At 43.9% G+C, this 25,423-nt stretch overlaps 1 protein-coding gene across 2 annotated transcripts in view; it reads left to right on the top strand.

The window, feature by feature from the left end:
- Window positions 1-25,423, top strand: part of LOXHD1 (lipoxygenase homology PLAT domains 1) — a 78,649-nt gene that overhangs the window by 12,250 nt on the left and 40,976 nt on the right. For both annotated transcript variants that reach the window (XM_039567746.1, XM_039567745.1), the window contains exons 10-16: window positions 3,113-3,294; window positions 7,472-7,588; window positions 12,051-12,213; window positions 14,913-15,067; window positions 15,856-16,065; window positions 18,083-18,206; window positions 21,649-21,857. In XM_039567746.1, the coding sequence (XP_039423680.1) occupies window positions 3,113-3,294; window positions 7,472-7,588; window positions 12,051-12,213; window positions 14,913-15,067; window positions 15,856-16,065; window positions 18,083-18,206; window positions 21,649-21,857 (1,160 nt within the window). The remainder of the gene's footprint in view (window positions 1-3,112; window positions 3,295-7,471; window positions 7,589-12,050; window positions 12,214-14,912; window positions 15,068-15,855; window positions 16,066-18,082; window positions 18,207-21,648; window positions 21,858-25,423) is intronic.

Raw genomic sequence — 25,423 nt, 5'->3', positions numbered from 1 at the left:
GCAGTCTCTAAGCTGAAATAATTTCTTCTCTGAGGATCTGCCACTGTCATGTCTTTGTGCTTCACCCATTCTTTGACCAAGGTATTTTTATTTCTCACATCTAACCTTCTTTACCCGAACTATCTGGAGCAGAAGAAAGGATTCTCTTTGCTCCCTCATGTGTTTTTGTCAGTCAAATAGAAGAAATAGTAGTAGGTTCACAGAAGTGAAAGAGACCTTAAAGCTCATCCAGTTCCACTCCCTGCCATGGGCAGGGACACCTTCCACTATCCCAGGCTGCTCCAAGCCCTGTCCAACCTGGCCTTGGACACTGCCAGGGATCCAGGGGCAGCCACAGCTGCTCTGGGCACCCTGTGCCAGGGCCTGCCCACCCTCACAGACAGCAATTCCTTCCCAATATCCCATCCAGCCCTGCCCTCTGGCACTGGGAAGCCATTCCCTGTGTCTTGTCCCTCCATGTCTCATCCCAAGTCCCTCTGCAGCTCTCCTGGAGCCCCTTTAGGCAGAGCCAGGGGCTCTGAGCTCTCCCTGCAACCTTTTCTAGGTGAGCACCCCCAGCTCTCCCAGCCTGTGCCCAGAGTAGAGATGCTACACCCCTTGCAGGATTTTTTGGCTTCCTCTGGACTCACTCCAGCAACTCCATGTCCTCTTTAGGTTGGGGATCCCAGAGCTGGATGCAGTATTCCATGTCTTTGTGTCTGACAACATAAATTGAGTAATAGGTGCAGTGATACCTTTTATAGGAGTGAATACAACCCAGAGACTCAGTACGTGCTTCTCATCTCTTTTTTCCATGTTATCCCAATCAATATATATTTTGATGCAGATGTTGACTGTATAATTTATTAATACCTCTGAATATTTTAGTGATGTAGGAGTTTCTGGCATGTTGTGCCTTTGAGTATATAGCTCGTGTTAACCTGATTTTTGTCAGCAGTCCACACCTAGCCTCTGGAAGCAGTCAGGCCTCTCTGGTAAAGAGTTTGCACCAGGCTCGCTGTCAGCTTAGGGTTTTTCACCATTTGAACCATCCCCACTGTGCTGTTTACTACATTCTGGTTTCCTAACAATTAACCTGTGGGTTTCAGTTTGCCAGAGGTAACTAAACCAGCTTGATTTGTTTTATGATGACTTGTGCCAGAACTGTTTCACAATGAAAACATGTCATCCACAGTCCAATTAAAATCATCCCTGTGGGGATACAGCTTTAAAAGTGCCATGTAAATGAAATGGGCGTCTGACAGCTGAAAGTTGTGCTGCTGGTGACCTTGTTAGGGCGCTGCTCTGCTGATTCAGTTCTAAGCTGATGTTAATATTCAAGCAACAAGAGCAAGTGCTATGGCCTTCAGCAGGGAGGATAATTTTTAATTCATAACGCATGGTGTGTGATTTTTGGTCTCCAGGATTTTTTCCCCCCTCTTCTTACAATCTGGAGAAACTACTCCAGTTTACTTGCAGCACAGCAGAGCAGATTTCACTGGGCTGGGCAGAAAGAATATTGAGTACCTCCAGGCTGACTCTCTGTAGAAGAAAACTTCTTCATCTGTGTCCTCCTGAGAGACGTATTTAGAGAGCTTGAGCTTTTAATGAATGATTAGTCTCTTGTATGCATAGTCAGTTACTCCAATAGTAATAGAGAGGGTGCTGGGAGCCTTTTCCCTACCCTAACAGAGATGCTGAATCTGAAACACAGAGAGAACTGCTGTAACGTAAAGAGCAAAAATGACTGAAGTCGTGGCAGAGTAGGAGGGTGAGAAGGACAAGCAGATGAGAAGATTGTAGTGAGGGATGGGAAAGGATGGAAGTTTTTTAGGGGTGGTAGGGAGAGGAATGGCCAGGGGCATATCGTGGCAGTGGCAGAATCCTGGTGGTGAAGGCTGTGCTTATGGGTACTGACACTGAGGGATAGTGTCTTCCTGAGGCAGGAGAAGTCCCTGCAGCTGTTCAGTGATGCCCAAGCCTTTCCTTTCAGAAAGGATTTAAAGGAGTTTGGGACAGGATTCAGTTTGCCAGATGGCATACCTGACATCACATGTTCTCATTACAGTGGAGTGTCTGATCTGCCGTCATGGTTATTTGGTCATTCAGAGGTGGGATTTGGGGAGTGGTTCGGCCAACCTCCATGAAGATGCCTTAATTCCTTGACAGAGTGTTTCTTCAGACTGTACTGACTTTAATGATTACATCTGGAGATGTACACACCTGTCTGATGTGCAGGCATCTGAACCCATGTTTCTTACTCTGTGAGCTAAGCATCATCTCACCTTGAAAACTGGGGATATATTCAGCAAATCCATAGCAGAGCCAGGAACAGAGCCCCTGTTCCCACATTCCTGGGTCAACCTTACTCCTGAGCAAGTCTGAGTCATACTCCAGCAGGACTCAGGACTGAAGAAGCTGTGAAGATAGAATAGAACAAAAGGACGCATCGGTTTTTTGGGTCATGGTACATTCTGAAGAAACCACAGGAATAAGATAGGGGAGTATTTATGGTCTTGATCATTACTGTTCTGCATTCACCATGGGTCTGGGTTGGAATTTAACCTGTTTGCCTCAGTGTTTCAGGGTGAGGTGGTACTAAGTGAAAAATAGAACAGAGGAATTATTAACTTCCTTATGATGGATTTTTGTCATATGTTTAGTAATGGAAATATTAGGACTTTTTTATCAATAAGACTGTCTTGAATATTTTTCACTGCCACCAGTTGTCTCAACTTCATCCATCTTCCTTACTGCTCAAAAATTTGTGAATTCATGTTTTGCTTTGACTCTTGAGCTGATGAAGTAAATCTTGTTTCAGTAACTTTGGATGGCAGGTATACTGAGTGTAGCGTGATTAACTTAAAATCTCATTACATGAACACAGATCAAGGCCAATTTGCCTTATAAAGGAAAGGAACTTCCTTATTGAAGGAAATTCCTTTGGATTCTCATAGGACTGACCAACTCGATAATTTAACTGACCACAAGTGTGTGATTCCTACTCTCTCCTCTTCCACTGTTGAGATTTATAATTCATTTTTTGTTTCATTAATTTTTTTCTTAGGAGCATTGCTATGCTGCTACTAACTCCTTTTGGCTTGTTTCTGTTTTCTGCCATTTCCTAAACCAGTTGTTCCTTACGAGATCACGGTATATACCAGTGATATTTTTGGAGCTGGCACAGATGCAGATGTCTTCATTGTTCTTTATGGAAGTGATGGGATTTGCACTCAGCAAAAATCCCTGTGCCTCAACAAGAGAGAGCAAAGGATGTATTTTGAAAGGAATTCAGTGAATCAGTTCATTGTGGAGGTAAGATTGAAGCATGGGGAGCATTGGGGGGAGCATGCAATGATAAGGAACAGACTCCCTCAGTACTCTGTGGTCTTGTACTGTAAAACCATCCGATTTATCTAACCAAGAGGAAGTACTATAATGCCTGAGATGAGTCTCTCAAAGATGTGGGAGGTCACAAAATGCAGCTGGCCCTTTATCAAATGAGGAAGGTCATGTCAGCTCCTGCCCCTTCTTCCTTCTCACCTCCACTGGCTTGAGGATGTGTTTCCAGGCTTGGGAGGGGCCAGAGGTTGTTTCCAGAATGACAATGAGAGTGGAAATCTCGACCAGGATGTGTCACCACTGCTCTGCTCCTCACTGGTCTCACCCACCTCAGTCACCACTGCTCTGCTCTGGGCTGGGGTGGCCTCACCTCGAGTGCTGAGGGCACTTTTGGGTGTCACAATATAAAAAAGACATTAAGATGTTAGAGTGTGTCCAAAGGAGGCCACAAGGATGGTGAAGGGCCTTGAGGGGAAGCTGTGTGTGGAGAAGTTGAGGGCAGTTGGTCTGTTCAGCTGGAGAAGGGGGGAGCTGGAGACTGAGTTGCTGTTACAACTTCCTCGTGAGGGGAAGAGGAGGGGCAGACACTGATCTCTTCACTCCCATGAGCAGACAGGACTTGAGGAAACAGCATGGAGGGGAGGTTTAAGTTGTGTATCAGGGAAGGGCTCTTCCCCCAGAGGGTGCTGGGCACTGCCCAGGCTCCCCAGGGAATGGGCATGGCCCCGAGGCTGCCAGAGCTCCAGGAGGGTTCGGACAACACTTCCAGGGATGCACAGGGTGGGATTGTTGGGGTGTCTGTACAGGGCCACGAGCTGGGCTCCATGATCCTTGTGGGTCCCTTCCAACTCAGAATATTCTGTCATTCTGTTATTCTCTTGCAGTTTGCAATACTTAGAAGCATAATGCTCTTTCTTCTTCAGACAGAGGAACCATTCCTGTCTACTGAAACTACTTTCCTGTAGACAATGTAATTTTTGAATACCTGGGCCTAACTTTTTGAAAGACCTTACTGAGTATTTCGTGAAGCCTTTGCACAACTGTATGCAAAAAGTAAACCAGTGCACATCAAAGAGTGAGCTCATTTACATCCACAGTATTAAGCAATTCCTATTCATAGTATATTCTTATTGCTGAAAATTTGTGAGAGGCAAAAAATACAAGCAGACCTGCTCTGGCTTATCCTGTTGATGCTGCTTCATGCCCTTACCTTCCTCTTCTGGCTGCAACACCAACACAGACTTCACAGAGCATCTTACAACTTCTCTCTGTTTTGAGTTTGGTTTGTTTTTGTAATTGAAGGCAAATTTTAAACCAATTTTTTTACAAGTTAAAATACTTGCAGCCCACATTGTTATTACATGTCATGAATCATAAAATAAATCCCCTGTGTGATTCCTTTAAAACAAAGAATAAGACTTATTTTGGTGGAGTTTCCACACAATTTTTCATAATAGAGGTTGCATTAATCCACAGGTATAAATCTTACACAGAGTGTTCTGGTTAAGTCTTTATTGCATAAGATTTATTTCAATTTTGGTGGAATCTAAAACATCAGTACTTTTCTTAGATTAAGTGAGAGAAAATGCAGTGTGTTCTACAGATTTATAACATCATATTAACCTGTCCCCAAACTTCATTCTCACTTCACCAGTTCCTCTTTCTCCAGGAGATGGGAACAAAGCAAAATATATTTTTCTTTCACCTGCTTGTGTAAAGCCATAATTTGGAGCTCAACAGACCTTAAAAACTATTTGGGAGGTTTCAGAAAACACAAACTGGGAATTGTCTGTTTGCTTTGTGGTTTTACCTGCCTCTATCATTTTGTATTTTGCAAAAGAGGCACAAAGGATTAGAGACTGCTCTTAACTGTGCTTCCAAGTGAAGATTTGCTGGAGATGCCTACAGCAGGGTAAAGCCCACTTCTTCTTTAACGTGGATCTTGACTGCTCAAGCATCATTTTATTGCTAAGTATTGACTAGAAGTCTCATTGAAAGATGAGTATTTGGACAGGACAAAAGAGGAAAAATAATTTTTCCCTAATGTATACTTGTGTGCATGTGTGTGAGTTTTAGAAATGAGTTTGGATCGTTTCATTATTTTGCAGTGTAACTTATGCTGCCTAAAGTCGGAGCCAGGCCGATGGAGTCAAACCCAGTTTGTTCAGAGTGTGGGTTCCTTGGGTAGCGCAGTCTTACTGACTTATGGTGCCTTCTAAAACTACTGCTGCTTTTGCTTTGGTATGGGACCCTTCTGTCAGCTGGGGAGAGAAGGGAGTGTCTACAGTGATGCAAATTGACATGCTCCTTTTTCTCATGTTTTGCAAGAAAATAAGACTCTAAGGCCCCAAGAACAGAAGGACAGCTCAGTGTTCTACATGCAAAGGTTTGAAGCCAGACTTGGGTTTTTGAAGGCTAGCCATACAAAAGTTTGCACTGGAATAACCAAAAACTAATACTTAGGAGCAAATTTCAATTTTTCCTGTTCGAGCCTTTGAAAGGGAAGTGAATTAAAAGTAATGAACTAGTAACAAATTACTCAAATAATAAGATGAGGCATAAAAAACCCAGTAGCAACTTCATAAGATAGTCATCCTGTTGACTTTCTCAGAATGGCATTGGGATTCTGTGGCAGAACAGGAGAGATAATATAAAATGCCAGGCTGTTTGTAAAGTACTTTGACCTCAAAGTTATTATTCCAGCATTAAGAGAGTGTACACACATGTTTAAAAAGAAAAGGGATATAAAAAGAGCAATTTAAGATGCAGCTGCATTGCAATTTCATAGAATCATGGAATCAATTAGGTTGGGAAACACCTCTGAGATCATCTAGTCCAGCCTGTGACCAATCGCCGCCTTGTCACCAGACCAGAGCACCGAGTGCCATGTCCAGTTGTTCCTTGAATACCTCCAGGGACAGTGGCTATACCACCTCCCTGGGCATCCCATTTCAGTGTCTAATCATCTTTTCTGTGAAGAATTTCTTCCTAATGTACAAAGTAAACCTCCCTGGCACAGCCTGAGGCCGTTCCCTCTCACCCTGTCCCTGTTCCCTGCGAGCAGAGCCCGACCCCCCTGGCTGCCTCCTCCTGTCAGGGACTTGTGCAGAGCCACAAGGTCCCCCCTGAGCCTCCTTTGCTCCAGCCTGAGCCCCTTTCCCAGCTCCCTCAGCCGCTCCTGGGGCTCCAGCCCCTTCCCAGCTCCATTCCCTTCCCTGGACATGCTCCAGCCCCTCAATGTTCTTGAACTGACGGATCCAGAATTAGACACAGCACTCAAGGAGCTGCCTCACCGGTGCCAAGTACAGGGGAAATTTCCAAACAATTGCCTTCATTTCCACTCATGCAGAGAAGCCTGAGATGCAAGATTGCTGCTGTGCAACCAGACCTGTCCCATATGGTGTCGCTCAATTTGTGCAGAGCAAGGTTCTCTCCATTTTGGAGCAGAAGTGCAGGGAAAACTTTTAGCTAAAATGCAAATTAGGGCATAGCTCCAGAGGAGGCCACAGACATCCTCCAAGGGCTGGAGCCCCTCTGCTCTGGAGCCAGGCTGGGAGAGCTGGGGATGTTCAACTGGACAAGAGAAGGCTCCAGGGAGGCCTCAGAGCCCCTGTCAGGGCCTTAAGGGGGCTGAAAGTAAAGAGAGTGAGGGATTTTTTTATATAGGCAGATAGTGACAGAAAAAAAACAGTGGTTTTAAACTGCCAGAGGGCAGGGTTAGATGGGATATTGGGAAAGAATTCTTGACTGTGAGGGTGGTGAGGCCCTGGCACAGGTTTTCCAGAGAAGCTGTGGCTGCCCCATACCTGGAAGTATTCAAGGACAGGGCTTGGAGCAACATGGGATAGTGGAAGGTGTCCCTACCCATGGCTGGAGGGCAGAACTGGATGATCTTTATGGTCCCTTTGAATAAAAAGTATTCTAGGATTTTATTTTATGATTCCATAATTGACATCAGCACTAATATTTTCTCCCCTGGGACTTCAAACAGCTTGGCAAAATATGAAATAAGCTAAAGAAGTGGTGTCTCAAAAGTCACCAGTTGTTCTTGCCATAGTATTTCACCTTTTTTCATGTTTTTGTTTCCTGTTTGTTTGGTTTGGGTGTTGTTTGGTGGTGTTTGTTTATTTGTTTTTTTGTTTTTCTGTAGCTGGAGGACATTGGTGACATTATTGAAAAGATTCGCATAGGTCACAATGGTGGAGGGCTGAACTCGGGGTGGCATTTGGACCGGGTGACGATTCGGAGGCTGCTCCCAAACGGGAAGGTAGGCTGTGAATCCCAGCACATCCCCACGAGCAGCCGCTTCCATCTCCCAGATTGCATCTTCTGTATACAAAGTGTGATTAACAGTGAAAAACGACTCCCTGAAGAGCAATGCACACTAAATGAACTTGCTGGAGCCTGGGGATCTGGGGACAACAAATGTGTGTTATCATGTTTTGTTCTTCAAATGTTGATGATAAGGCTCTGCAATAATTGCTTTTTTAAAGCTTCGTATTTTTGTGTGTAGTTCTGTTTTGAGGGATGGCAGGGAAGGAAGTGGAAAGTGGGTGCACCATTTAAAAAAAAAAAAAGTATTGTTGCCAAACACCAACAAGAAACAATTTCATCAGTCCCTTAATTCTGGAAGAATAAATTCATAAATTCAAGGAGCCAGTACAGTTAAGACAAGTAAAATGCCTGTCAGTGCAACTCCCTGAATCACATTTAAAAAGTCAGGTTAGATGTTAGGATTTTTTGCTGTTCATGTGAACAAGATTAACACAGTACAGTCAGATTGATGACCTTGACCTTGTCGATGTAAGAAAGTGTTCCTCAACCCTGCTTTCAGATGCTGGCTGTAGGAACAGGGATGAATCTGGCTATGGGGATGTTCCAAAGAAAATCACCTCTTCAGGGCTGGTCCTGAATTGGAGCAGTAGCTGTATTGGGGAAGACCTGGGCTCTTTCGCCCTTATTCCAAAGGAATGTCAGCTTTTATTTCCCCTCAGGTCTGCCCCCTCCTCAAGTGACTTCTAACACCAAGTTCTAAAACACCTGCTTGCTCAGTCATGGTGAACCTACTTCTCATCTTGCTTCCTCCTTCAAAATTTACAAATGTTTTATTCTCTTTGCTACACAGTCAAGTCAAAGGTCTTCTCTGAACCCTCCCCACCACAGAATCATGGAATAGTTTAGGTTGAAAAAGAATTCCAGGATCAAGTCCAACCCTGCCCCCAGCACTGCCAAAGCCGCCACTGCCCCGTGTCCCCAAGTGCCACATCCACACAGCTTCTAAATCCCTCCAGGGATGGGGACTCCTCCACTGCCCTGGGCAGCTGTGCCAGGGCTGGACAACCCTTTCTGCAAAGAAATTTTTCCCAATATCCAGTCTAAATCTTCTCTGGTGCAGCTTGAGGCCATTTCCTCTCATCCTGTCCCTTGTGCTCTGGGAGCAAAGCCTGACCCCCACCTGGCTCCAACCTCCTGTCAGGGAGTTACAAAGAGTGAGAAGGCCCCCCCCTTGTCTCCCTTCTCCATCCTCCTGAACAAGCTTCTTCACAAGCCAATATCCTCAGATTATTCCTCATGATCCCCTTTTTGTCAGTCTGACATTATCAGACTCTCAGTGTATTGCCTAACCTGGCCTTGTACAGCTTTGTTAGGTTAATGAACAGGTTTACACTATTTTCAGAGATATGTTTATTGGTCACAGGCTGGGGAACATGAAGAGGGGGATGCCCAAATATGTGGAAACCGAGGGAAAAAGATTCCTGGTCTGCCTCTTTCTACACTGGCCTTAAACTGAGCACTTTGGGAAGTGCTTGAGAGCTCCATCCTGGGTGCTCTTCAATTTGCCAAGAGAGGGTCTCAGGGCTGCACCCCCTCCTCAGTCACTGCAGCAGCTTTGAAGGGCAGACGGTGAGAAACCTGAAGGTGGAGGAAGGGAGGAAACCCCTGAACAACTTGGGAATGGAGAGATTTACAATTCTGCTGATCTTTTGATTATGGCATGGGAAAAAAGAAGAAAGCAGAGCGCTGCATGATGCCGCTGATCAGCCGCAGGATATTATGACCTGCCACAGGATAGCAATATGCTGCCAGTGCTTCTAAAAGCTGTGCTACCTGATTAGACTGCTAAGATGTGTCTAGATGTATCTGTAGAGCTGCAAAAGAAAAATGAGGTCAGTAACTTTTCAGATTAAATTGAAAGCACTTAGGTAGGAAACTAGGATTGTTGCACTCTGCAAAAACTGTCTTGGCATGCCAATTATATTTGATAATTATATTTCATTTGTTACAATTTGGAGAAGGGAAAACCACTGACTTTTAGCACACTATCATACTCTGCTTCTAGTTTAGGTCCAGACTAAAGAAAAAAATCTGTTCAGGGCTGCAAGAGGATTTTACTGTGGGTGATAGAAACCAGTGCACTTTACATCACTTAAATATTAATACAGTCACTAATAGGGAAACCCCAATGAAAACTGTGGCAATGGCATGGTGATTATCAATAATGACACAATTAACTCTTGCAGAAAGTGCACGTAATGCCCCACTGTGCAGTCACTCCAGTCCCTAGATATCCTGTTACCAAATAAACAGTGTTTGCATCAGTGGCACATACAGCCAACAGGATGAATGCTCAGGAGCAGTTGAAAGCTTCAGTGAGAAATGTGACTGAAGTGGGATCTTTGTCAGGAGAAGAGAGTTCTAGCACTGAAGCATCATTCTGGAAAGCCTTCTCTTCCCAGCCTGCAGGTGTGGAGATAAGCACTGTTCATCGGCTCGGCGTACAGTGAGATAATGCAGGTTAAGTGGTCAGACAGCCAGTGCAGAAATGAGGAGGCAGGAATTGTGGCTGGTTATTAGGTGCTGTGTTCTGCTTGTATAGCACAAATAACACTTGAAAGTAAAAGATGTGAAATCACCTGAAGTGCTGCCAGTTTTCTTTGACACCATTTTGTATGCCACTCTCCAAACCTCCTCATGGAGTTAAATGTTTCTGTCTGGGGTTAAACAGCAGCACTGCAGGGAGCAGCAGAGGGGAGGAGAAATGGTGTTTCATTAACAGCAGAAGATTTGGGCTGTGTGTACTCAAAGCATGATTCTGTTGAGGACTCAAAACACTGAGTCACACAAGCCCCTCGGAGGGGTTCTGCTCCCATAGACCAACTTCCCTGTGATCTTTGTGTGGTGACACTGTGACCTGTTCATTCCAGGTTAGCTGTGATCAGAGTGCACATCTGATCTTGGATGCACAAGCTATTCCTCCCCAGTGATGGTGTCAGCTCCAGGCAGTACAGCGCTGTAGTACACAGTGACAACAATGTTCAAGATCAAGTGAGATCTATTCCCTTCCCTTACCATAAATTTTAGTAATTAATATTTTAGTATTTAAATAGTAAAAAAGGACCCTGTATGGGCTTGATAAATAATCACAGCAGAGTAATTAATGTGGAAATTATTCATAAAGGGTGTCTACAAGAGAGCTGGAGAGGGACTTTGGACAAAGGATAGAGGGACAGGACAAGTGGGAATGGCTTCACACTGACAGGGGGCAGGGTATTATATATTAGAAAGAAATTCTTGATTGTGAGGGTGGTAAGGCCCTGGCACAGATTGCCCAGAAAAACTGTGGTTGCCCCATCCCTGGAAGTGTTCCAGGCCAAATTGGATGGGGCTTGGAGCACCCTGGGGTAATGGAAGGTGTCCCTACCCATAACAGGGATCTTGGAACGAGATATCTTTAAGGTCCTGCCCAACCCAAACACCTCTTGCTTTCTGTTAAATCCACTGGTATGTTCTATATGGAAGTGATGGCACACAGAGTATTAGAAAAAGCAGGAGACCCCTGTGCTGTGTAAGAGATAAATGATGAGCTTGTCAGCAAAGAAAGGGCCATTTTTTTTTCTGTATTTATTTACTGTGAGATTAAAACTAACTTCCTTTTTTTTCCCTTCTGTTCAGACTTGTGGCCTCTGTATCTTGCATGGTGGCTCATGCCCCTCTCTTTATGGAGTCATAGCCTGGGGTGCCCAGCACTCAGAAAGCTGCCTGCATCTTACCATCTTGGAGGCCTTATGGGAGTCTGTTCTTAATGAATAGTCTGGGATTAATTTTGTTTACCAAGTGGAAAACACATGTTCTGTTGTTTTTGTCTGTTTGATGATATAAATCATATTTGTTTCCACCAAAGTGAAGTCAAAACAAAAGATCAAAAATTAAATCAGTATTTTTCTCCTCTTATTGCATGTATGGGAATTGCCTGGAACCCAGCTTGAGTCACAGAATTATAGGGTGAAATCATGAAGTATTGAGCTCAGGGAAAAAAAAAAAAAGCTCTACTGGCTTCAAAGAAAATGCTGCCTGAATAAGGGTTGGAGAGGAATTCCAGAGTCTCAGTAAAACATAGCTTCAGCAGGAAAAGTGCAGTCCTGATTAGGAATTTACAAGCTCTAATACTGGGAAGGGCAGAGATCTACTGGACCATACAGCCACTCTCACACACCCACTGGGAATCCTGTTTTCTGCTGCATGTTCAGTGCTTCCTCTGAGAGTCCTCAGATGTCTTCTTTCTGGAGGAAATACATTTCTATGTGCTATTTTAGGTCTGCCTCTACATGCACACGCACACATACGTGAGTTGAAAATCCTTGCCTGCATGTCAGAGTATTTTCAAAGGGGAAATGCTAGCGTGTGTTCATGTTGTTTTGAAGAGGTTTCCTCTGTCATGTTTACTCCAGGGCTCAGAAACTGTCACATTTCCATGTGAAAGATGGCTTGCAAAGTCTGAAGACGATGGCGAGACTATCAGAGAACTGGTGCCATCTGATATTTTTACTGAAAAGCTCCTGAAGGATGGGACACTCAAGCAGATAGAAGAAGAAGTTGAAGATGCTTTAGAAGGTAATATAATCCTAGGAGTAGGTAGGGATGATTTATCTGATTTTTTTGGAGCAAAACATTTGGATGTGTGGTTCAGTGCAATGCTGATATGACTGTTAACTCTACTTTCCCTTCCCGTTCTCTGGCCTCTCTCACACCTGGAGCACTTCTGTGCAATACCATCATTATTTTCTGGTGAAGCTTTTAAGAACCTGTCACAGACACCCTTCGACACCCATAGTTTGCATATCTCCTCTGATGCCTAACAAAATTCTTACATCTTGTTTTCCAGGCTGTGTTAACATCTTCACTCATTTGCCCAACGTCACCTGTCCTGTGCACTTAGCCCTTTCCTATCCTATGAGTCTAATTAATTGTCTTCTTTCCTTCCAGAGTTGTTTTGCCTACTACCCTTCAGGTACAAATACATAACCTTTAGAAATCTGGGTCATTGCAGCCACCGTCACCTCATTAAATTGCCTCTCAGGAGAATAAATTCTTATTCAGTTCTGAGCCCATCTTATAAAGTGGTGACGTTCAGTGTTTGGCCTTATCAGTAGCTGAAACAAGTGAAGAAGAACTGAAATTTCACCCCTAAATCATTGCTTCTCTGTATGCCCAGCTATTTGTACCTCTTTTTCCTCTAGAAAAGAATCTCCTTTTTGCACCCAGAGCTCATTATGTCCTTGAGAGAGGTCATGAACTTCCTCATCCTGAGCAGAGCAAAAAGAATTCAGCTGCCATTTTCATTCTCAACTCTTGCATCTGGCAACAAGATGAGTCAATGGAGAAAATAAGTTCTCTCTCTGTTTCTTTTCTTTCAGAGTCTGATTTGCATTTACTGTAGAACATTGTCAGGATGGAATTAATATGGATTTTTTTCCATTGCCAAGGGAAGAGGTGCCTTGCTGGGAGGAAGACTGCTGTCCTCCTTCCTCCTGTTAGGAACTACATGGTAGTTCATGGGAGATTTCTTCTCCTGCAGAGGCAAAGACAATTTTAATATCAACTACTAAGTGGTAAAACACCAGCAAGTGTGACCCAGAGAAGCAGTGAATGCCCCATTCCTGGAAACATTTGAGTTCAGGTTGGATGGGACCCTGATAAACCTGGTCCAGTGGAAGGTGTCATGGCCCATGGCAGGTGGGTTGGACTAGGTGGCCTTTAAAGGTCTCTTCCAACCCAAACAAATTGATGATTCAATGATTCTATGACTTCTAGGTGCCTTCATGACATTTTCCTTAACTTGTTAATTTCTGTTGCTTTACCTTAGATCAGTTACCATTTGTTAATTAACGTGGGTGACTCACTTTTCCTTCTGAAGGCAAAGCCTGAAAACAAGTTTTATAATCTATGGAATATAATTTTTGGATAACTCAAGGTTTCTTCTGGTGTGAAGCTAGGGCTGAGTTTGGGGTCTTCTGGTTTAGATATAAAATATCTGGGACAAGAATTAAATATTGTGCATGTCTGTGAGTCCTCATACATCTTAGGCAGTAAACAGTGTAAATGATAGTGATGGAATATCAGCTTGTGGTATTCTGAGGATCATGATATAATAGGCTGCATTTTAGTCCTAGAGGTCTCTGGAACTATCAAGCAAAGGCGAAAGAGGGGTGCATTGACTAATTAGACAATATACATTGCTTCCTTCATTACTAGAGTAGAAGTTGCCTCTCAAATACGGAGCTCTAACTCTGTAGGACGTATGTGAAGAGGCAAACCAGAAAATCCAGCACTGCACAGAGTCGTGGTGGATGTGCTCAGATGATGACTCTGATCCATTTCTCAGAGAAATCAATGGAAACCTTTCATGGATGATGAAGCAGAATAGGGTCGGTTTTACTGTGAAAGAAGAAAAAGACTATATAGCAATTTTCTTCAACGTTGTTAGCGCACGCAGAATCCTAACTAAGACTTTGTGCCTCTTGCTCATTTGCATTGCCCTGGGATTTGCAGGGAGGCATTCTCCATGGCTCATGTGCCACCAGGGTAATCAGAGACTTGTACAGACCCTCATTGTTTTCCTGGAGAGGATGCTTTCAGTAACTGTTTGTTTTCCCCATATAACTGGGGGAAGAGTAGCAAAATAAAAATAAGAGTATTTAACAGGTTTGGTAAAGCACATTACTAAAGGCTTGATGAGGTTTTATTGTCTCATCATTGAGCAAGCTAAAGAGAAAGGGTACTTAAACAGCATAGCTCCAGCCCTTCCTTAATTAAATACTCTCTCAGCAAAAGGACCCAGAAACCTGTTCTCTGTCTGTTTGGGGAATTTATAGTGATACGTGCCATTAACTCCTGTAGTAATTGCACTTCTGAATTCCCAGTCTTTGTTTATGGAAGATGGAGTATTGAGGATTCACAGCACTGAATGACTTGCTCTCAGACCTGTGTCCCTCGAGCCTCCCTATGAAAAGGTGCTGAGTTCCCTCACCTCTGTCGACTTCCCATCCAGTAATGACCATGATGATTCTGTGCATTTTTAAACGTGAACTGTGTGATCAAAGCAACACACAGGCATTGATTAGATGGAGAAAAGGGAAGTCAGCAAGTGTCAGCCCCGGGATGCTCCAGTCTTTGAATCAGAAACCTGAAAGAAAAACCTCTACAAAGCAACAAGCAGAAAATCTGGGGATCAATTTCTTAGGTAAATTCAGTACCTAACATGGATATTAATATTCCATCTGACCAGAAATCATCTCTGTTTCTTTCTGCAGTTCACACCTACAAGATCAGTGTGTTCACTGGGGATATCTATGGTGCTGGAACAGATGCTAATGTCTTTCTAAATATCTATGGAGACCTGGGGGACATGGGAGAGAGAAAACTCAGTAAATCCGAAACAAACTTCAACAAGTTTGAAAGAGGACAGGTACAAATGCAAAGGGTTAACAACACTTTCCATTTCTCAGTCTTTAACCTATCAAGTCAATGGCTGTCTTTATAGGCTGAGTTTTCCTATGAGGGATGAATTGATTGATTCCATTTACCACGTTCATTACCTCTTAAAATGCTTTGTATGGATTGTCAGCTGGGTATTACAACTGACAGGCACTGCAGCAAACAGGCAGATGTTCCTATGAACTCACTGATGGACAAATTATGAGCTTGGTCCATGTAAACTGGCTGGAGCTGTGAGCTGCACATTCCCACAGTGCCTGTGCAACTGGTTTGCATGTACACAGTATATGTTGGAATTCACCACAAAACTTGATAAATTGATGGGACTTAAACTGTGGCTGCGTTTGAGAAAATAACACCAAAAGTGATGCTCTGTGGTCATCCCGTGAGTCGCTTGGATATAATGGTGGCAAGGATTGTCTTATCTGGATTGCTCATACAAGTCCAACTGGATTAGAAAGGGGAGTATACTGAAACTAAAAAAATCTCCCAGGATTTCAATATTCTAACTGGTTGTAAAAGTGGTGTTTTTTGCAGCTCCCCTCCTAGCAAAAACAGGCTTTAAAAACACTTCCCTGAAGAACAGTTTTAGCTAACAGATATGCCTCTATGGGCTTCTGCAAAGCTTTTAGCTAAACACCATCCAGCAATATGGAATTTAAACATGTGTGTTCTGTAGTCTCCCTTTTTTGCTTTTTTCCAGTAGATGATCCGTTGAGAGTTTGTTAACAAAACCAACTGCTCTTGAACACCCTGCAGGAGGACACATTCACTATACAGGCCGTGGACCTTGGCATCTTATACAAGATCAAGATTCGTCACGACAATAGCATGTTCAGTCCTGACTGGTTTCTGGAAAAAGTGGAGATCCTGGATGAAACCACAGAGGAGTCGTTCGTTTTCCTGTGCGAGCGCTGGCTCTCTAGAAAGAAAGAGGACAAAAAGATAGAGCGTACACTTTATGAACAGGTACAGTTATGGCTCAAAGCAGATTCCACTGTTACTCATAAAAATAAAATTGTTGGATATCTGGTTGAAGTCCAAGGCAGCTCATTAGGGACTGTGAGGGCTTTTGGCTTATCCAGAATGAATTTCTGATTTTCAGACAAGACCTGAAAGTAAGGCCACTCTCAGCCCATTATCATTATCTCTGTAATTTGCAATTTCAACAGAAAAATCAAGGAGTGTAAGTGGAACTCTTCAGATGAGAGTTCACTACCTTGCTGATCCACAGCAGAGTACATTTCCCTGCTGCTGTCCTTGCTACGCCCACAAAGCACGTTAGTAATGGGTCCCACTATTCAAAGTCCTCCAACCAGAATATTGGGTCCTTTGACTTCATCCTCACTTGGACTGGATGGTTTCTTCTTTTCAAATCCCTATTCCACCACTGCCAGACATAAAAAGCCAGGTCTCTTTGCTACCACTCAAAGCACTCAAATGTTTTTTAGTGAAATGTCCTTTCTACTTGCACACTCTCTATTGCTTATTGGCCTAGCGTAGCTAATTGGAATTCGAGGTACATGCTCTAATTAAAATTAGCAAACAAGATTAATAGACTTCTGTTACTTCTATACAATGAGACATAATAAAGCAGCTGATTATAAGTTCATTTTATTTAAGGAGTCCACTTTGCAGAATACAGAGACTCTTTAATTGACAGTTACCACTAAAATGATCATCAATGGAATTGGCCCAGACTCATCCTGAATGCAGCAGAGTGGATGTAAGAGGAGTTACACCGTGGATAAGTGTTGCCATATGCTGCCTCATAAAACTGCAGCAGACAACGCTGTGAATGCTTGTGGACACGCTTACCCTGTTGCTTATATCAATTCATAACAAGGAAAAACTAATCACTCCTATTTTCTTTTAATGATTTGACTGTGTGGTGAGAGCCTCACATTTATTGGACAATCACACCAAATGCATTGTCAGTAACTCTTCAAACACAATTGGTGTTTCGTATCACTCAGAGCTGCAGTACTCTGCCTCTTATGATATTTGACCTGTACCTAATGAGCAGCCCCAGCAGAAGGACCTGGGGGTGCCGTGGGGGAGAGCTGGACCTGCCCTGCCCCTGAACCCCCCGTGCCCTGGGCTGATCCCCAGCGTGGGCAGCAGGGGAGGGGGATTCTGCCCCTCTGCCCCGCTCAGGTGAGACCCCACCTGCAGAGCTGCCCCAGCCCTGGGGAACAACAGCACAAGGACCTGGAGCTGCTGCAGCCAACCCAGAGGAGGCACCAGGATGATCAGAGGGATGGAGGAGCTCTGTGGGGAAAGATTGGGAGAATTGGGATTGTTCAGCCTGCAAAAGAGGCAGCTTTGGGATGACCTAATTGCGGCTTTCCAGTACCTGAAGGGAGCTGACAAGAAAAATGGAGGGAGACAATTTACAAGGGCTTTGAGTGACAGGACAAGAGGGGAATGGGTTCAGTTTGAAAGAGAGTAGGTTTAGATTTGATATTAGGAAAAAATTCTTCCCTGTGAACATGGTGAAATACTGAAACAGATTGCTCAGAGCAGCTGTGGCTGCCCCATCTCTGGAAGTGTCCAAGGCCAGATTGAACAGGGCTTGGAGTAACCTGTAGTAGTGGAAGGTGTCCCTGCCCATGGGGGGTTGGAACAAGGTGACTTTTAAGGTCCCTTCTATGATTCTATGAGCTCTGGCACAGCTCCATTGATCTGAATTTCCTCCTGCTCAGACAGGTAGCACAGAAAAGGTCACAACTCACAAGACTCTCAGGTCTATTATATTTTCTGTTATTATAACACACATCCAAAATGACCTGTCAGGGTTACCAAAGAAGTAAGTGAATGACCACCAGTACAATGCCAGTCACATTTATTTGAGCTACACTGACCAAGAAGGTGCCTGGGGGACTACGGGGATTTGTTCTCATGTTGTTCTTGGAGGCACATGGGAACAGCTGACAGCACTTGAGCACTCAGCCTCATTACCCTCCCAAACATGCCTCCCAACTAGAGCTACGATGGCGAGCGGAACAGCCTGGATGGCTCCTCTCTCAGCGTGTCCAGCCAGGACAGCAATGCCAACCCGAAGGAGCCCAGAAAATCCAGCTTGGTCAAGGCGGCAGAGGAAGGCTCACGTGAGTGATCGTGCCTGAGTGTTTGGTTGTATGCATCTGTGTGCTCTGGCTTTCAGTGCTTAAGAGGCTGCTTTCATGCTGCTGAAGAGCAAGGAGAGGCAGAGCAGCAAATTATTTCTCCTTTTCTTGTGCTGTGACTGCTTTAGAAAAGGCTGGATCAGGGCTTGTGTTTCTGTGTTTGTTGCTTTTCCTGCAGGTCTCTGCCCTCAACAGTGGCATAAGTCGTGAAATTCACAGTAAATTCAGTGTTTCCAAACTGTTTCTTTGACTTAATCAAGATGGTATTTCAAGGTGAAATATTATTTCATTTGAATTTAAATGTGATTTATTTTAGAACCCTTCAGGTTTTTTCTTTACCACACATAGCAGGCATCACAACGGCTGTCATTTTGGTCTAGTGGAAGGTGTCCCTGCCCATGGCAGGGGGATTAGAATGAGATAAACTTTAAGGTCCCTTCCAACCCATGCTTTTCTATGATTCTATGATTTTACTATTTATATACTCTTTTTATGACTACCTCTCTGTTCCAGGACAATGACTTATCAGCTAAACTGAACCTATGGTTCTTTGATATCCTACAGGGGGCCTTTTAGCTTTAGATTAAGATTTTAGATGTATGATTACAATACTGTGTTGTATTGGCTAACTGGGCAGCAGCTGCATCACAGTTACTGTCTATGTGCTCTTAATCCACAGCAAGTGCAAAATGATTCAACCTATCTTAAACTTCCATGGTAAACAAAGTGAAAATGATGTAATTTTCCTAAGAGTTTAAGATAGCTCTCCAGGGGGACTCACACAGAGTCCAAGGGTGCTCACACAGATGGTTTGCTGCTCCTCTGGTGCCCAGTAGCTTGTGGTGGTTTGATACCTGGGTTGCACATCCCACACCTTTCATTTGGGAAGCAGATGTAATGCTGCAGATCACTAAACCCGGCCTGCAACCCATGTGTCTTGCGGCTGCCCTTCTTTTATAATCCCACATTGTGCACAAATAAAAAATAAGTGATTTCCATGTTCCTTCTGATATTACTTCTGTGCTGTGACAATGGATAACATCTGCCATGTTGGCATTCCATGTAGTTTCACAAATAATGGGTAAAATACCATCATTTCCCATGAGGACCCCTCTCCAGCAGAGCTAGGACAGTTCCCATCATCCCCATTGTGCCAGGGTGGTCTTTTTTTCTCTGAGTCCTGGAGCTTGTCGTCACCACTATCTCTGTTCAGTGACATGGCCTCATTAAGGAAACTGCTTCCTGAAGGAATGCCAGATAAGATGGACTGGGTGAGCCAGGCAGCCACCTTCTGAGCTGGATAAAAAGCCAGCTCAGCTGGTTCGATAAGGAAGTGGTATTGGGAGTTGGCTGGGAAAGGGAGTGACTTTTGTCACTCAGCCCAGTCCTGACTCTGCCGTGACCAAATTGGCAAATGCCTTTGAGGGGCAGGAGATGGAGGAGGTGAGGATGGAGCTCCGGGAAAAGTCCGCTTGGCTAGGATGCTGCATAGGTCTGAACTGGGAACCTTCCCCCATGCTGGAAAGCAGCCCTGGAGATGGCATGGATGGATCCCTGAGGAAACCCATCCTGCTGTGAGGGGAACACGTGGCCTTGAGCAGCCTGAACCCTGTGCTGGCACTCAAGGACAAAGGAAGATGGGCTGGAGGACCTGTGGTGTCCTTCTGTGGCCGCTTACCCCAGGATTTGCATCCTCCCGTGTGTGAAAAAAGGGAAGTATGAATCCCAGATAAAGAGGGAGGCAACAGGGAGGGAAGATAAATGAATTTAATGATCCCTTTTCCAGTTGTCAGAGGAAAGAACTGCAAAGAATATTTCCTGCTCTCTGATAGTAAGCTATTCTATATCTCTGTATCCATTACGTAAAGTGGGAAATTACAGTTAGGCATAGTTCCTCTTTCTTTTTCATAGGTGTTTCAAGTACCTTGGCTTAAAGATCAGCTAGAAATGCTGGTAGTTCTCTGAACTTAGTCTGTCACAGGAGAACAGGACAAAACCTGTATAAAAGCAAATGTTGTCCCTATTCAAAATATACTTTATTTAAAGGTCTGGAGATGTCCTAAACATGACCTCTCAATATATACTTATAAAATCTGCCTTGACTACAGCTAAACCCTTTTTCCTGCTAAATGCATTGTGTATCATTGTGCTGATGCACCCACTGGAATGTAAATTACACCATAAATGGGAGAATAAATCTTGCCTAATCATCAGCTCATTTTGTGTTGGTACACAAAATCCTCAAATTGGGGCTGAATGAATCTTTTTGGGTTCTGCTCTATCCAGAGGTAAGGACAGATTTGATCAGTATGAATTCATGCTTTCCCTGATGTTGCACAAGTATTCTGTGTCTGATGTGAATTTCTAGTACAACCCCCACCTCAAAAATGTTGTTAGTCATCATAAAGCAAAATTAGATGTCAGTCTTGGGTAATTTGAAAACCAGCCAAGGGTTCTTTTTGTCAATTTATAAACCTTTTTTTTTTTTAAATCAGAAAAGTGATGATGAAGCCAGGCTGTTTTGAGTCTGTGACGAAGCAAGTTTCAGAGCTCTGAGTCTTGTCAGAACTGTTTGAACAGCCCTGCACAAATGTTCTGAGAAATCAAACGAGTATTCAGCGACTAATTCTGCACCGCCTGCTCAGCTTACCCAAATGAGCTTTTGGAAAGCCCTTGAAAAGCAGTCTGGCACTTCCTCCCTTTTAACAGCTGAACTGAAATTTCTGAAAACCACAGAAAAACCACCTCCTCTTTTACCAAGCCTTGCCCTGAAGGTTTCTCCCCCAACCAAAATTATTATGCAACGCATAGAATTATTGAGTGACTTACCTTTAATACACGGATTGTTCTCCTCTGTCTGGGTTTGTACAGGGATGCTGAAACCCTGAGCTGCTCCATAGATCACAGCAAACCTTGAATGAGGCACAAAGGAGAGCATTTGTGGTTGTTCTGGGACATTCAGATGGTGATGGCTTACCTTGGAGTCAGCACAGATTTATTTGTCTTTATTGAACGGGGAGTGTAAGATCACTTTGGCCTAATAGCCTGTTTAAGATTTAGGTGCTCAGACTCATCTTCAGGAAGGTCTCTTGGTGTCAATAAGGATTCAAGCCTTTTGCTGTTCTGTCATCCGTTAGGGAGAAATCTGGACTTATAACCTCCTTGCAGCCAGTAGGGTTGTCTGGGGAAATTAACCCTCGCAGAATTCAGTCCCAAGCGCGCCGTGGGAAAGTAGTCTCCGAAGCACACTTGTAGCCCAACAAAGCATGATGTTATCGCTCCTCCAAATGAATTCAATGGGATGTGAACCTATTTGGCATGCACAGCTGCTCCCTCTGATGGGACGAGTCCCTGGTTTTATCAAGTCTTGTACAAGTGCTTATGTGTGTGGGTTTTCTGATGAATAAACCTCTCTTTGTCGCAGTGATCCCGTACCACATCACTGTCACGACAGGCACGGAGTACGACTCCAGCACCGACAGCCGCGTGTTCATCATCATCATGGGCCCGCAGAAAGTGCAGACCGAGAGGCTGTGGCTGGATCTCCCAGAAGGAAAGGATGAATTTGCAGATGGCTCTGTGGAGAAATTCTCGGTTTGGGGCCTAGATGTTGGGGAGATCAAAAAAGTGGAGGTATGTTGTGAATGCAGCGCGAGTGCTGGAGGCGTATGAAATGTGTGGCCAAAGAAAGCACGTGGTTCTGATATTCTTAGCAGAGAAGGAAAGGCTCTTGGGTCTAAAAGGAATGTAAACAGGACTGTGCTGATGAGATTTCGCATGTGTCTCAACCTGTCAATAAGTATGCTTTACTTCGCATAAAACCAGGATCCTTGTGAGGTGGAAGATAATTATGAATTGTAAAGAAGTTGTAACATGTCCCAGTTTTGTCCCATCTCTGGCACTGCTTTTTCTTACTCAATGCCTTCTATTGCCAGATGCAGTGAAGCTTCCCAGGATGCAGTTCTCCATTGGTCTTTTTCCTAGTTGATTTTTTTCACTACTTACAATTGGGTTTCATAAATTGTGAGGAACACATCTTGTATAATTTCCTAGCTAACCATGAAAATTGTTTTCACAGCTTGGAGGACACAGGCTTAGAGAAGAAAATTAATCATAATTTGTAAGTAATGTGCACAAATAGATTTCGATACAGGAACCATTTTTTCTGTTATGGCTCAGGGAGACACAATTTGCATAGACTTTCCATCACTGGGCTTAAACTTCACATGAATATTCCAGAGTGTTTGTGTACATCATTCTTTTTTCATATGGCAGTTCCAACTCTTGAAAGCTTGCTCCATCCCCTCAAGTACTGAAACCCACAGCACCTGAGGAAAAGAGGAGCCTATTTAATCTTATTTTTACACCTATCCCTCTGTGGAAGTAAACCTGCCTGTTGATGTGTGTGCTTGTATAATTGGAAAGAGACAAGAAAGAGAGAGAAATCATAACTAATAAGAAAATCTTTGCATCTGTATGTTCTGTTGTTGCAGCTGAGAGACTGAGTCACTTGCGCTACCTTTCACTCAAGCAATGAAGTCTGACATCTTGAGAAATCTCTGTTATCAGATTTGAGTTTATTATCATGACATTTTCTTAATGCACTCCAAGTGCCTGGTTTCTATGTGTATGTGGCGCTTTCTGTCTAGCCCATCTCGAGGTCAAACATTGATAGTGAAGCAAGTGTACCAATCCTTCTCTTCCAGCCAGTGCACATGTGGAAACAGCCATGGAGTGGGACAGAGAGGAAGGAAAATGACAGTATCACTCCTCAGTGTCAGAGACAGGAAGAGAAGCCTGAAGAAAGAAATAGAAAGGGGTGCTGGAAAAGAGACAGTGAAAAGGGTAGGGAATGGGTAGAAAACAGAAGAAAGTAGGAGAAGACACTTTGAAATAGGCAGAGGGAAGGCAAAAATTAATTTGAAAAGGAATACAAGTGGGAAAGAAGATAAAAGGTTGCAAATCAAATGTAGAGAGATAGAAAAAGAAATAACGTATATCTTTCAAGCTGGTGATGTTCTTCTGCGCTCTTTCACCCCTGTACTCAGTGATCTCACCAATCTGCTGTCTCACCCCTGGCTCAATTTTCCCTTCTGGTTTGTAACTCCCCAGCTTGCAGCTGAAGGAGCCACCTGCTCCTGGCCTTCTGCCTTCCTTCATGCAGTGCTCTCAGCTTGGAAGGACCCTTCTTTTGGACCTGTGTCCCAGCAATGACACCGATGTGCTAGTCTGCCGTGGTTGCCATGGCATCAGTCCGCATTTTCCTTCTAGAAAATTGCAGTGCTCAGGGACATTGCAGAAAATTGCTAGTTATCTACTTGGGAAAAGTGAGGAACAGTTCGTTCTTGGATTTGGCATTTGTCTGTTTGTGTAGAAGGTGAAAAGTTCTGAATATGAGTTACCATGTGAAAATAGCATAGTATGAGGATTAAGTTTCCAGGAGCCCCCTGTATAACCCAGGCAGCAGACTGTACCATTTATCAGGACTGTGAGATTTGCAGTGTGATGCTACTTTTAGTTTGATATTATGCTCCTGCTACACATACACTCCACTGAAAGCAGAAACAGTGGAACACAAAGTAATTTGAAAGGGGCCCGTTTATTCCTGTCTTGTAAGCCTACAGATACAATATTACTACTGGTGTACTTTAATAGACACGCTGACATGAAAATAAGTAAGACAAGTTATTTGGTGTAGACACTTTACACTGTGTTTTCAAAATAAGTTTTAATATTTCTTCTCCTAATGAATGAAAATATCTCTGTTCTTAGACTGTTGTTGCTGCAGAGAGACACAGGTGTGTCTAGGAGAGGCTGCATTGGTTTGTTTTTATAAACCTCTTCTGGTTCAGAGCCTTCCTCCATCATGAACACAGAGAAAAATCAAGGACACACGAATGTTGCAGGTGCAAGTCCACTCCCTCAGTGACTAGGGACCTGACCCTCAGGTCTCCCTAGTATTCTCTGAACCTTCTTTCCACAAAAATTCTTTCAGATTTTCCCCCTGCCACTGTGTTCAGTTTCTATGTGATCGTGAGCTGCTCAGTATAAATTGTGCATCACAGTCTCAGGGATGTGCAGTCCCTCAAGGACAGTAGGAACAAGTTACAAAAGTTTTCAAACAGCCCAAGCAAGGATCTACCTGCCTTTGAAATTCTGTCATTCTAATTTAGCTCAAACATCTCAGCCCAAACCTCTTACTGTGATATTGGTGTGCACTTCCAGGCTACACTGCTGGTGTGGCCATGGCTTGGCATTATTCAGTGTATTGTCATGGTCTGTCTAAAGACTTGCCTGGAATTGAAAGTCAAATCCTGATGCTCTGCTCCTAAAGTCCAGCCGTAGGCAAGACTTGGCTGACACTGATTGAATTTGTCCCAGAATTTACATTGTTCTTGAGGTCCTTGGAAATCTGCTCATGCACAGGTTCTCCAAGGCAGCTGGATGCACATGTTGTTCCCTTCTGGCTGTCGCTGATATCAAAGAAGTTGAAGTTTGCTGTGAAAATGTGGCATCCTAGCAATGTCTTGGAATGATACTTTGCCCAGGGAAGCTGTGGATATCCCATCCCTGGAAGTGCCCAAGGCCAGGTTGGATGGGGCTTGGAGCAACCTGGGATAGTGAAAGGTGTCCCTGCCCATGGCAGTGGGGTTAGAATGAGATGGGCTTTGAAGTCCTTTGCAGACCAGACTGTTCTATGATTCTATGATGTGGGCAGGTGGGGGTGTGCTATGAACCCAAAAGACCAGCAAACTTTATTAGGCTCAGTAGGATTTTCCCTCCAGCTGCTTTGTCCCTGCTTCACTACAGAACCACGGCCCTGAACTTTCCCCGCTGTCTCATCCATACCATCCTGCAACAGAGCTGCACAAAAACTCTGACTTTGGGCTTGGAAACACTCAGCCAAGCTGGCAGAGAGGGAATGGGAAGGCAAGTGTTATATTCCCATTCACCTCACACCCCAAGAATCGGAGGATTAATGCATCCATTGTAGACTTGAATTTCCCTAGTGGTTAGCTCTAATTTTCTGCAGCTGCACAGACGTTAGTACAGCAATAATACTCCTAATAGCAGTGATGACTGAGACCATCAGACAGAAAAGATCACTTGTTTTTTGGGAAAAAAATAGATACCACAGATATATCACCCTAGATTAATCTGTTATTAAAAATTGCTTTCTGAGCCTCCCTAAATATCCT

The sequence above is a fragment of the Corvus cornix genome, chromosome Z, assembly GCF_000738735.6.
Source record: "Corvus cornix cornix isolate S_Up_H32 chromosome Z, ASM73873v5, whole genome shotgun sequence".
In the NCBI taxonomy this organism is placed as follows: Eukaryota; Metazoa; Chordata; class Aves; order Passeriformes; family Corvidae; genus Corvus; species Corvus cornix.
This window is presented reverse-complemented; position numbering and strand designations above follow the sequence as displayed.